The sequence below is a fragment of the Melanotaenia boesemani genome, chromosome 11 (genome assembly GCF_017639745.1).
Source record: "Melanotaenia boesemani isolate fMelBoe1 chromosome 11, fMelBoe1.pri, whole genome shotgun sequence".
Lineage (NCBI taxonomy): Eukaryota > Metazoa > Chordata > Actinopteri > Atheriniformes > Melanotaeniidae > Melanotaenia > Melanotaenia boesemani.
The window spans coordinates 7,612,312-7,625,965 of record NC_055692.1 but is presented as its reverse complement, the minus strand read 5'-3'; the positions used below and the strand labels follow the sequence as shown (position 1 = coordinate 7,625,965).

The following is a 13,654-nucleotide window of genomic DNA, read 5'->3' as shown; positions in this document are numbered from 1 at the left end:
ACTCAAGTCCTCTTGCATACCGGACCTTTTCATTGCTTAAGTTGCTCAGTGCATGTACATTATTGCACCATTTCAGACTTTCAAAAATTTACCTCTGACCTGATAGCAGTAACTTCAGAAGCACTAGCCGTTTAATTAATCCACTGATGATGCCAGAAATCTGGTAAAATGTTTCAAACTAAAGAAAGATAAATATCTGAGCAACATACATGTCAAACACTTGCTTTCCTAGTATGCCCCCCCTTCATATAGGGATCTTATATTATGCTTAAAATATCTATTTACCGTAATCATATTTGTTTGATTTGTTTAGCCACAGTTGTTAAATGATCCAACAGCGACTATATAAGAGTAAAGACACAATAAAAAGACAAGTCGGAGCTGTTGACAGCCTCTTTAATAAACTGAAATGATGTCTAGCTATACTGTACATCATACTGTGGTACTTAGAGTCTGCATGCTCACATACACTGAACCAACATTGTAAAGACTTAATTCAGCATAGGGACATACTCATAACAGTCATATGGTTTCTCCACAGTACTATACAGACTCATTTCTTTTCCAATCTGACCAGGTAACATAACCTTAGAAAATCCAATAAATAAATAATAAAATTAAAATAAAAAAGACTACTATTTGAATAATATACTTAAATGTCCAAATATGATAAATATTCCAACTAGCACAGAGGTGTCATAAACAAATATTTAATTTGTTCTGGTCCTATTCCATTAACCAGCGCAGCACAGAGGAGACCAACACAATGCAGGATGTGAAATTACTAACTATACATATATACATACACACTGATCTGCACCAGTGGTGTATCGTATGCAAGTATCTACAATGCCTTTACTTCAGGCATATATAATACATAATCATAAAATTGTAGTGCAAGCTAATTCCACATCACGTATTTCATTACAAACATGCTTTAGGTTTTATTTAGGTTTTATTTTTTGGCAGGGTTCTATTTTTGTTGTACATCATCCAGGGCTCTAAAAACTCTTGAAAGTGTGTGTGAATGTACATTAGAGTAAATGTACAATAAAGCTACTATCCATGGTGGCTTGTGCTATCCTACACCTCATTCCTTGTTGGTTGCTGATCCTTTTCTTTGACAATGAAATCACAGAGAGCTCCTCTGTTGCATCATCCCAGACACACAATTTACAGGAAGGTGTCCGTCTTTGTGTTGCAATCCTTTTAGTCTGGCAAGATACAGCTAAAATAGTGCAGCAGGATGTAGCAAAATGTTCCATTTCCTGTTCTTTACAGTATCTACATTATGTACCAGTTTGCCCTACAGTAAAGTTAGTGTGAAGATTGAGGTATGGTGACGGGGATGACTGTGCAAATTTGTATAGGAGTTATGCTAATGAACAACAGAAAACATCCAGATTCTTTATATAACATTTTCAAAAAGTTGCATGGAGTTCATGATGTTCTCATCCTGGAAATAAAAGAAATGGAGAATCCTCTGTCAACACAAATCTGAAACATAAAAAGTTCAAGTTTTCCTATAAAAGACGTTAGATGAAACCTTTGTTTTTAATCAAGTGGATACAGAGATAAAATACATTCAAGGAAAATGATTACATCAGTTATTGTAAATACAATTTTACACCATATTCTGTTGTTTGTTAGCTGGCAATGTTCTGCTTGTTAACTTGCTCTTGTCTGGAATTCATGTTCAAGTCTACACCTTTGTTAAATGATGTGGTGCTTCACAACTAAATGTTGTTATTGTGCTTTACAGAGGCTTTACCTAATGTATAATCTTACTTAAAAGTCAAACAGATTATTGATAGCTTGAAAACATAAAATATAAAAACAAAAAACAGATGAGTAGGTGTATTAGATGCAGGGAAAGCACACAAACAAGCAATTTGTGGTTTTGTATTCATTCAGAGCTGTGCTCTAAAATTTATTTCATTCTATTAACACTTAAAAAATGTACTTTTGAATATTTAAAAATGACTTTATTCTCTAGGCATCTACCAAAAATGAAGTGAAATAATAAACTTGTCAGTGAATTCTTCAAAGTTCTGTAATTTCTCCATAAATAGAGGCAAAATTCACTCTTTCAATCAAATGAAATACTTAGAAAAACAATACCCCGACTTATGATCTGGAATGTGTATTTGGCTTTTTTAACCCTTTAACAAATAATATATTTGAAACATACATTTTCTGGGACCTCTGCACCTTTTACATTATTAAAACATTTCTTTAAATCCCTTTTATATATAATTCTGTCTGCCTCACATAATGAGTAAACACTGTTATAAAAGGACAGTTAATGTGGACGGTTGTCATTTGGAGTATGTACACATGACAGGATTTAATCTGTTTCCCTACATGTTTCAGGACTGAACTGTTATTACAGGACCTCCTGTCTTTTGGGGTCTGTTTTAGTTATGAAGTTTTATTATGACACAATAAAATAAAAATGGCATGTTGGGTTTTTATTCCTAGTTCTAATAGACAGGAGTTCATGTCAGTGTGCAGAAAGAGGAGCAGAGTACAGATGGTGGTGTACATACAACACATGTTTTCCTTTTGCATGAGTGGCTCTGTGTTTGTCAAACTTTCCTCTGTGATTTGTTTATTTAATGTATTTTCCATCAGTTGTTAGTGTGAAGGTTATCTGTCTTTTACTTAAACCCTTGGAATATTTACAGGTTTTTCAGGTGATGAGACTGTATTATTTGTGTGAAGGAGGAGTGGTAGCAAACCGAAAATAAGTTAATAAGATCAGCTGAGATGTCTAATAAAATGAACAAAAACATAGTTTGACAGGAAGGTCTGGTTTGAGAGGGGGACGGGAAAGAACCATATCTCTGGATATTTGAAGACTTACTCGGGGACCCTGACCTGTTCAGGGTCTATTTGTGTTGATGAGTAACTTTGTGGTGGTATATGATGCAGCACAGTGCATCGGCTTGTGTAGGAATGTGTGAAAAAGCATGAGTCACCTTCTGACAGGTTTCGATGAACTCTTCAATAGTCACTACGCCATCCCGGTTTCTGTCCATTTTCTGTTGGAAAAATCAAAGAAAAATAAAAACTGAAGGAGGGCACACATCAGTCAGGGAATTTTTTAAAACGAGACTATGCCTTATATCGCTGTGTATTTTTAAACATTTTTCTATTTTTTTATTTGTGTGCATCAGAACCTGGAAGAACTTGTCAACATGCTCAGAGGGAGCTTCATCCCGCACACAGGGATACGTATACCTCCCCATCATGTCATAGATTGATTTCATGATTGCCAGCATTTCCTGAGGAGAAAGGACAGAAGCAAAGTGGTATAATTATCTGTCAGTTTCCACTATGTCTAGATTTGATATCACACAGCGTGTTGTGTTTGAATGAAACTCACAGCAGGAGAGATTTAAATACGTTTTCTGTGCACCATAAGTTTTATTTGCAGCACAGATTGATGTTGCCAATGGATGTAGTTCAGAAAAGGGATGATTTAATGGTTAAATGCACAGTAAAATCTAACAAGTTGGCTTTACTTAAAAAAAAAAGCAACATTATCACTCAACTAAATTTTAAAAACTTGACTTTATTGGAACAATTTGAGTTACTTTACTTAGTAAATCAGAGTATGTAGTAAAAGCTTGATCAAATTGATCTAATTTAGGTAATGCTTCCCAAAGTAATGGCAGTGCTCAGGGGCCCAGTGGTCCACCTCCTGCCCCGTTTCCACCAATGAGTCGGGTTTGGTATGGGTTGCATAAAAAGTGGCCAAACATCCAACCCAAACCTTCCCACTTTTTGGGACCTTTTCATTAATCCTCTCAAACCAACCCAAAAAGAGTGGAATTTAACACACTGCAATCAGCTGATTGGGTTGAAGAAAATCCCTTCCTGTGCAACTCAGGACTAAGAACAAAGTGGTCATGTTCAAATGTACTGTGATTTAATTTTTTTCCTTTGTTTTAGTAAAATGTCTAAATTGGTCTTACACCTATTCAGGCTCTCACAAGGAAATCTTGTAATCATTAGTTATTCCTTCCATGGTTACAATCCCAGATGACTGAGCTCTGTCTCTGGAGCAGAAAGTTGACCTTTACATTCATTTAAATTGAACAACATGAAATACTCAACTCACTACTGAAACTAAATGTTTAAATGTGACTATTCTAAAAATGTTTTCAATACTATTTAAATTGTGCATAATGTATTTGGCTGAGTGTACTAAATGCCATTTAAATTGAAACTAAAATGGCTGTGGTTTGTGTGCATGTACATGTTAATGAATGGGACTTTTTGTACACTGTTCACATAGTGCCTCCAGCATTCCCATAACAGCTCCGAATACAAGAACACTGTTGACTCTTATGACTTTGCATCAGTGACTGGGCAACCTTTTACACACTGCAATGTTTCCAGTCAGACTAAACCATTTTTCTTCAGATAAACAGGAAAATCTGAATTAAATACATTTTCCTGTGATTCATTAACTTTTCATTGTCAAAACATTATGTTTCTCACTCACACACACCTCTTTGGTGATGTAGCCATCCTTGTTAATGTCATACAGGTTAAAGGCCCAGTTGAGCTTCTCTGTGACTGAACCTCTAAGCAGGACTGACAGGCCGATGACAAAGTCCTCAAAACGGATTGAGCCATTTCTGTCAATGTCGAAAGCGTTGAACAGGAAGTGAGCATAGGTGGTTGCATCTGTGGATAAAATAATAATTGACTCAGTCTGCTGTTACCAACGTACACAGTCTGGTAAACAGAGCATCAGCATTAAGACCTCTAAATGGAAAAGTGAGTAATTCTGCTTATCTTGTTACAATGCTCTGTTCTGCTAAATATCTGTATCCTGACATTATAACACTTGACATCTACATAAACACTTGCTTCCCTCAGGCACTTTCACCAAGTTCACACCCTCAGTCAGCTGAGTTTAGTTTTAATCACCAGGTGACCAAAAAGAAATACCTGCAACCCCCAAGCTGAAAAAGCCTCAAGAATGAGAGGTGACCTCTTTAAGATTGAAAAAGAAGTCCAATTATGGGGAAGGGAATTAAAATTTTGGTTAAACTTTCTGGGGTGATGAGGATTTTTTAAATTTTCCCAGATTTCTTTTATTTAGTTTTCTGATTTATAAACAATTTAATCGCTAAAGATATTAAGTCGGTGAAGAAAATATAAATATAAACAAAATGTAAAGTTTTTCAAATAATTTAAATTCTGTTTCTAACTGATGATGGAAAGATAACAAATTTTAAACTGCATACTGTAGTATTTTGATAAATTTAGCGAATGCTTATTTTGAATGTGATGCTAGAAAGATTATTTAAAAATGATGGAAATTGTAAATTTGAAAAGTTGTGCCGTGCTTCAAAATAACAATTACTCTGTAGGTGAATTAGTAGGTGACTTTTCAACAGGTCAGTAACAGGATTTGGTATGAAAAGCATCTCAGCATGTAAAGATGGAGAGGGTTTTAACCTTTAAAAAGTGTGGCAAAATAATTGAAGTTTAAAAGTTTTAGATTTCTCACTGAAAACTGAAAATAATTTGGGTTTCTCATCATATGTGGTACACAGCATCATCAACAGATTCAGAGAATCGCATAAATGACAAGGTTTAAAAAAATCTCAGGCAACACTATATTAAAAAAAAAAAAAAAAACTACATAATTCTGTGGTGGAAAGCACTTCATGGGTTCATGGATGTCTCAGAAAACCAATGGCAGTAAACACAACAAATGATCTAAAATTTGTAGAGAGAGAGAAAAAAAGTCACAAATCTTCTCTGGGCCTCAGTTAATTTAAGATGAAGGGAAGTGGACAACTTCCTGTCATTTAAGAATAAAAGTTAAGCTTTTGAATTATTTGTGTGAGGCTAGTTGAAGTCATGCATGCTGTGTCATCAAGCTTCTTCTTATTAGTGTGATAATCTGGAAGTGCATGAGTAAACTGAACATGGACAGCTTGCACATCTGTAAACATGTTATTAATGCTGAACCATATGCACTTGTTTTAAACAGAAATATTTTGCCATCCATGCCATTTTGTTAGGGAAAGCCTTTGTTAGATCAACAACACAAACCACGTTCTACAATGAAAATGCAGACATTAACAAAAAACAAAAAACAAACAAAAAAAAAACACAAGGACAAACCATCCCTCACTTTCCTATTTTCAGTCATTTTTGCATAGTCCCTTTAAGTACAAGAAAGAACAAGAGAGGAGGGATTGTTTTAATATCTAACCTCCTTGGGGAAAGAACTGAGAATAGATGGACTTGAATGTCTCCTCATCAACCAGCCCACTGGGACACTCCTGCTCAAGATAGAAAAAAAAAAAAAAGAAATATGCATATATATGTACATATACGTATCACCATAATTCACTGGTAACTGGTAAGGTAACTGAGAGCATCAGTGCTGCAGCCAGACGTACGTTCTTAAAGCCTCGATACAGAGACTGAAGCTCTTTCCTGGTGAACTTGGTTTGCGCCTGCAGCTGCTCCAGCCCCTCCGGCTGGTGACGCACTGTTGACAGCTCCAAATCACTATCGCTGCTATCTGTTGGAGGAAGAGACAGAAAGAGAAAGGAATGGATAGACAGACAGGAAGGGGGCAAGAAAGGAGAGAAAGGCAATTGATGTAGAGAGGGAAATATGAAGAGAAATAAAAGGAAGGACGAGGGAGATGCTGAGTGAGTGGATGCAGGCCAACAATTGGGGGGGGGTGTTACACCACCAATTGGGGGGGTTACACCTTCAACAGGGAGGCAGGTAAGGAAAACATAAGAGTTTAGGAGAAAGAATTTGTTGAGGAGCAAAGGGCAGGTGGCAGGGACGTAAAACAAGAGGAAGATGTACTTTCTTTAAGGCGGCGATGTCACCACACTGGACTATTTTTCTTCTTATTAAAAAAGAAAAGAAAAAAAAGGTACTAAAGAAAATCTAAATTTGAAAAGGTCATCCAAACACTCCTTTTTTCTTAAATCCCAAAAGCCACAAAGTTAGAGTTGCAGCAATGCTGGTTCACACACGCTAAGAGAAAGCACTGCAAAGCTGGGAGAAAGAAAACATTTCTGTTTCAAAAGGAGGGAAATTTTCCGTGATTAAGTTTAGTTTCTGCTCTTCCATACTCACCATCTTTAGACAAAGAGAACAGAGGAGGGTGTTGACACCGAGATGGGGTGAAGGGGAATATATGGAGAACAGTGAGAGAGGGACAGCAAGAGGAAGAAAAAAAAAAAAAGACAACAAGTCAAGTCAGGCTGGACGCTGAGAGGCTCTAATGATGGGTGCTGAGGAGTCCAGAGGAAAGGACTCAAGTTCTCACATCCAGCAGAGCAGTGAAATACAATATACTGTGAAACGTTAACCAAAACCAACTAGACGGGACTGTCGGTGGGAGACGACCCACTCTAATTTCACATTATTCCATTTTTTGCCAAGTTCTTAATGTCCAGTGAAAAATGAGAAAGAGATTCCTTCTGACCTCCTTCAACCACATGAGGCAAGTAGGTTTCTTTTACTGCTCAGTCACTATTTCTGGTTTCTTAATGTAATAAACACATTGTCCGTAAGCATTATGACTTGTTCTCGATCTTGGTTGGATAGTTTTGTCATTAAAAACTTCTTTCAAACCAAGATTCTGGATTTATCAACAACCCTACATTGACCTGGATGTGGTGGAGTCTGGAAAAATATCCATAAAGTTTTCTTTGTCAAAGTAGTTATTCATGTTTGGAAAAAGTATTTTTTATCATCATGACACTAAATGGATTTTTGTCTCTTGGACTTTTATTTGAGTGTTCTGCAGACACATTAGAGTTAAGTTGCTAGTGGACGTCAAAAAAAAAAAAAAAAAAAGAAAAATCAACAAACCTAATTAATCAAATTAAACATTGTATCCCACACATTAAGCGTTTAAGTGATCTTAATCTTCACACACTCAGTTGCTGATAGAGACACTAAGGAGCTCTGGGATTACATGTTTTTTTTTCTGTGTACATAAGCCCAAATAGAATACAGACGATCAGAATATATGTATTCTGAAAATGATATCCTTTTCCACCAGCCTCAGATCTTTCCTCTTTGTGCTGCCCCACTGTAATAAATTTTATTGTATGTTTAATTTTATAATGTGTAGTTTTAGGGGATTAAACACACTCCTCTAACAAAAAGGGGCAAATTGATACAGATTTTAACCTTGTTTTAAATGACTTCATCAGATGTTTATCAGATAATAATGTCAACAGCTGATATAAAATCAAATTTCTCATTGACAGAAAAGATGAAAGGTACCACAGATACTGTTATCCTTCCTTTGGTTTCCAGAGTACATCAGATGCACTATGATATGAGTTTGGGAACAGCTTAGATGTTTTGTGATGGTGCAGTGAGTTGATTGTAGAGTATATTATTAAAGATACGACTGCCACTGTGTCACATACTTGACACTTACTTTCATTAACCGCTGCGCCAAAATTTTTTTAGAGTTAGCCAGTTTCCCACATGTTATGTTTTATTCTGTTTTATTGCTGCAAGTAATCATGAAAGAAAAACAGAAGTCTTCAGTGGGATTTTTTTCAGTGGAATGAGGTCAAGAATCTGGCTGGACCACTTCAAAATGCTGCTGCTGTTTTCTGTTAAACATTTCTCTATCACATTAGATGTAAGTTTCAGGTATTGGTATTTCTTTAAGTTTCAGTCCAGAATCTTGATGCAGTTCTCTTTGACATCGACTCACCTCACCAATACAGATACACAAAAGCTCTTTTAGCCTTTGAAAAGCTCACCAACCTCAAAAAAGACAGCGTTTAGTCATCAATTCTATGGCCAGGTGGGGGTAAAATGAGCTGAATAGACACTGGGTGTGGCTTTTACTGAGACATGACTTTAGAATTAGAGCTTTAGACAAAACTACACTCTAAAACAAGGCACGGAAGTCAGAAAAGGTAAATATCAACACATTTTGAAGTGGCCCAACTAAAGCACAGCCCTGAAAGCGATCCAGAATCTGTGGAGGGAACTAAAGAACAGACTGATTGTCTTTCAACCTGGAAATCACTATTGAAGAGGAGTGGTCCAAAATTAAAGTTTTAAAGTTTTTCAGTTCAGCTGCAGCTTAAGTTGTAGTTCTGTTTGAAGAAACATGTTGGTCAAATTTATTATACATCAGCACTTGGCCAAGTTCTGGTTAACTGCATGATCTTAGGGATGACAGACTGAGTTGAGAGGATGCTCTGACAGACTGACACTAACAGTCTTTTCATAGGATTTGCTGACAATGACTAAGACAGATTTTTTCCCCATTTCTTTTAAACTGATCTTACAGTCACATTCCAAATAGTTAAAAATACCTTTATCATTGATGCCTTCCATACTTGTCTCATGTTTCTAAAAAGCTTAAAAGCCCAGACGGGTCATTTAATATGTACATAATGATTGACGTATATGGACGTACAATAACAACTTCAACTACAGGTGGACTGAAATAATCTCTTCAGCCTTTTTGCTTCACGTCTTTCCTCCTCCTCATTGCCCCGTCCCGTGTTGTCTCACCGGTCTCAGTGATGTCGATCAGGCCCAGCAGGTGCATCAGCTTGAGGAACATGATCACCAGGCAGACGATACCAACTGTCTGGAGTCCCTCCGTCTCCCATCTCACACTCATCTTCCTTTTCTTCTTTTTCTTTCCTGGTTCTTTTCCTTCTTTGCCCCTGACTCTACATAACTGAAGTTATGCTGCACATCCTTTCAGTCCATCTGCCTCCCAGTCTCTCTTGCTCTGTTCCCCTTCTCTATCTTTCCCTGTCTCTGAAAGAGTGACACTCACTCATTGCTCTTTTTCTGTCACAATTTTTTTCCTGCCAATTCTGTTACTCTATTTAGCCCTCCCCTTCTGCCTCTTTAACAGAGTATATTTTTTCCCTGTGCTCTCTTATACACCAGCAGCGCTTTCATGATTTTCTTCATTTTCCCACAACTAAGAAGAAAATGTCCTCCTTGAGTCACATTGAGTGGTTCAGATAATAGCTGTATATCCCAAAAGAAATAGAAAGTGAAGTAAATAAATTGATGAATAAATAATTACCAAGAAATTTAATCAGACAGGAAACAAACAAACAAACAAAAAGTCCAATGCCTCATTAACTATTTAAATGACTTTACAGGATTCAGAAGGTTTATGGTTCCTTTAATGGATATTATTTGTCTGCAGCAGCAGATAAAAAAACTTATCTAGGGGTAAAATGTTTTACATAAATCCATCACAGAATGAATGACTAATTCTCTGCTACTTGCTTCTCTGTACCCTCTCTCTATCTCACACTAATTCCTGCTAATTAACCTGTGAACTCCCGAGGAAAATCAGAAAAGTTACTTTCATCCCATTTTTATGACAATAAACATATAACAGACAGTCAATACAACATCACTCCATACTCCACACCAGAGTTTTTAAAATATAAAGACGACCAAAGACTGTAATTGTTTTTGCTGATTGTGTTACAAAGAAATCATTTTGCCTTTAAGAAACCTGGGAGGGTGGTTACAAAGGATAACAGGTGTCCTGAATCTCATTTTCCCACTAAGCTCAGTGATCCACTTTCTAATAATCATTGCACGTCTCGTGGGGTCTGTAGCACAGATTTAATGCCGCCCTAACTCAGTGGAATCCTGTCACACACTCATGGAATAAAGAGAGACGGTGAGGAAACGCTCCCTCAGGTCCTGTGACACTTGCTCAGAACTCATCTCACTCTCTGCCTCCCTCTAGTGGAGACAAACAAAACAGCAGGAACAGAAATGTCCAAACTGAAGCACAAAGTTAAGGTTTAAGCAGGAAACCTATTTCTTGCTTTATCCATTGATTAAATAGCTGAACTGTAGATGAGCAACAAATATTGTTAAGATCATTAGCTGCTGCTGCACAGACTCACTGAAGTAGGTTGTAGCAGAAGTCTGATGAGTACAACATTCATAACCTCTGTCTTTTAGTATATTAAAGACCCAGCTATTGTAGTAAGAAAATTAAATAGACCTTTCTAAACTTTTTGGTAGTGATGTTATAGCTAAACATGGCTGTTTAACTGTATCTTGGTGGATTTATAACATATAAACCAACTGCAAGTGAGACCATTTGACAAAAGTGAACAAATTACACTACTTCCATTCCTTCTTTTATTCTCAGTATTTCCTTACAGAATATTGACTCATAACTTTAAGCATCCTGAACAGAAGTAGAATTTGTAGTAAAAGAAATGTTGGTATCAAAGATATTGGTATCAGAAAGTCCATAAATACCACTCACACATAAAGCCAAGGCTTTCTCTGGCACTGATATCGTCCCAAAATAACACCAAGCTGGACTGAATCCAAACTCAACAACAGGCTGAAATAACAGTCAAACAGCAGCAGTTCATTTAGGATCAGATAAATGGACGAGAAGGATTCATAGCATAGACCGTATGGACACTGACACAAACAACTCAATGTGCACTTCTTAAACTAGGTAAATATAAAAGGATATTTTATGTGCTGATGATTTGATTTAATAAATAAGCTACAATCCAAGTGGAAAAAGGTTTTTGATCTACAGTTGATGCTTGATGGAGGATCTCTCCATACACAGATGAGTTAAAGCTTTTAGTGTCACACTCCGCACAAACTTCACTACAGAGTGAAGCTCAAACCAATTTCAAGAAGGAACTGTGCCTGTGTTTTTACCTAAAATGGACTAAAATGTTATCTAAACACAGACAGGAAATGAGGCAGAAAAAAGCTGATGAAATCTTTGTTGATGTTACCTTCTTTACACGAAGCTGCCTGGTTTAAGTTACATTGCAAAAAGAACAAACTATCAATTTTATAGGTAAAACTGGGGCATTTATTCAGTCCCAAACTGGATTACACTAGATTCCTTTTATGGTGTTACTCATCCCATCAAACAAAGCCAGCACTGCACTTTAAAGCTCAGAGGTTCCCACTTCACTCAGAGTGGTTTGTCCATTTGGAGACAACATAAAAATGATGGCACAAATATGGCAGCTGCCATGTATGTGGATCCACATCAAGTAGATCTAAATACTTCATTCTGAAAGTATAAAAATAACATTTACTTTAGTACAGTGATTAGAAACCAATAGAAACACTGTAATTATTGGCCTTAAAAACTTCTGTAACTGACTTTTGATTTGATACATGCCCTATAACACACCAGAACACATGAGTCAGTACTTAAATTATAAAGCTTGAAACATAAAATACAAAGACAAAATATATATGATATTTATATGGTATTTATATATTTAGCTATTTGAAGTTTTTATTGGACCAGTGGACCAACCCTTCTTTAAATATGCATATGCCTAACCACTGTAGGCTCGCATTTGGAGCTGTAGAACAACAACATCAATAAATCCACTGGAGGCAGAAGACAGGTGTTATAATGTAAAAGTTTTGGATTAATTCTGTAGCAAATTTCAGCTTAAAACATTTCAATAAAGGTTCCAACTTCTTATTCAAGAAACTGTTGCTTAGCACTGTCACCTCACAGAAAGAAGGTTGGTTCGAACCTCGACTGGGGTCGTTCTGTGTGGAGTTTGCACATTCTTCCCATGCATGTGTGGGTTCTCTTTGGATCCACTGGTTACCCCACCACTGTCCAAAAACATGCATGTCAGGCTGATTAGTGTTTCTAAAGTCTCAAAAGTGTGAGCGTGAGTGGTTGTTTGTCTGTGTGTGTTGGCCATGTGAAGTACTGGCAACCTATCCAGTGTATAGAGAATAGGTTGATATGAGTGAAAGCTAGAAAGATATAAAGAAGACAAATAGAATATAGGATAATATGGACAGTTTCATGTTATTTAACACAGGAGATTAGTAGAGTTTATAGGCAGATTTACAGAGACAAACCCACTTAGAAAAGTTAAAAACAGTCTTAATAAGTTGTGAATCTTTTCTTTCAAGATACTATTTAATGAACTTCTGTCTCAGACTTGGAAAGTGGAAGAATAGCTGTTATTGATCTGCTCCTCGCCTGAAAAGGTTCAGATCAATTCATAAAACATCCCTTCTACCTGTAATCAGTAGTCTTTTATATCAGTGTTTAATACACTATTTATTCTTCAGCAGAAGCTTGATAGTTTAAAACAAGGTACTGTGTAGAGGTTGGTTGAGAAGCTGCTTGTGGGGAAAGCAGAAGAGACATTAGATTTACAAACTAAAAGTGTGGAAGGGAAACAGCTAATGAGTGGGCTGATGCACTGACTGAGCTTGACTACTTGGCCTACCGAAGCAACGGCTGATCACCTTAAATTTAATGAAGGTGATTCAGGAGGTGAGCCAACGACCATGCAGCAGGTAAATTCACCCCCACTGAAGAGGACGAGGAAAGTGGTGAAGTGGCTGGAATGATGATGAAGAAAGATGATGAAAATTTGGGAGGCTATGGGTGGATGTCCAGCGTCCTTCAGGGTCCTGGAGGAGTACTCCAGGCACCATATTTAGGTGGCCTCAGAGAAAGCTTATTCAATACTGCATGTATAATTAATGGGAAGTAATGCTAAACCGGGGTGTAGGCATGAGGATGAGGAGGAGGAGGGGGGGAGGGCTATTGGAGGAACTGAAGATTGAAGAGATTGAAAGGATTTATAAATAA

The 13,654-nt window shown here is 36.9% G+C and overlaps 1 protein-coding gene across 6 annotated transcripts in view; it reads right to left on the bottom strand.

Moving 5' to 3' along the window:
• Positions 1 to 382: 382 nt before the first annotated feature.
• Positions 383 to 13,654, bottom strand: part of kcnip3b (Kv channel interacting protein 3b, calsenilin) — a 42,089-nt gene continuing 28,817 nt past the window's right edge. For 3 of the 6 annotated variants that reach the window (XM_042000342.1, XM_042000346.1, XM_042000345.1), the window contains 7 exons: positions 7,135 to 7,137; positions 6,435 to 6,559; positions 6,245 to 6,314; positions 4,520 to 4,698; positions 3,183 to 3,287; positions 2,982 to 3,044; positions 383 to 1,456 (listed from right to left, as the gene is read on the bottom strand). In XM_042000342.1, the coding sequence (XP_041856276.1) occupies positions 1,409 to 1,456; positions 2,982 to 3,044; positions 3,183 to 3,287; positions 4,520 to 4,698; positions 6,245 to 6,314; positions 6,435 to 6,559; positions 7,135 to 7,137 (593 nt within the window). In that variant the 3' untranslated portion in view covers positions 383 to 1,408. Of the gene's footprint in view, positions 1,457 to 2,981; positions 3,045 to 3,182; positions 3,288 to 4,519; positions 4,699 to 6,244; positions 6,315 to 6,434; positions 6,560 to 7,134; positions 7,138 to 9,555; positions 10,029 to 13,654 lie in introns of those variants that run through there. The other 3 variants (XM_042000343.1, XM_042000347.1, XM_042000344.1) reach the window with 2 other exon arrangements.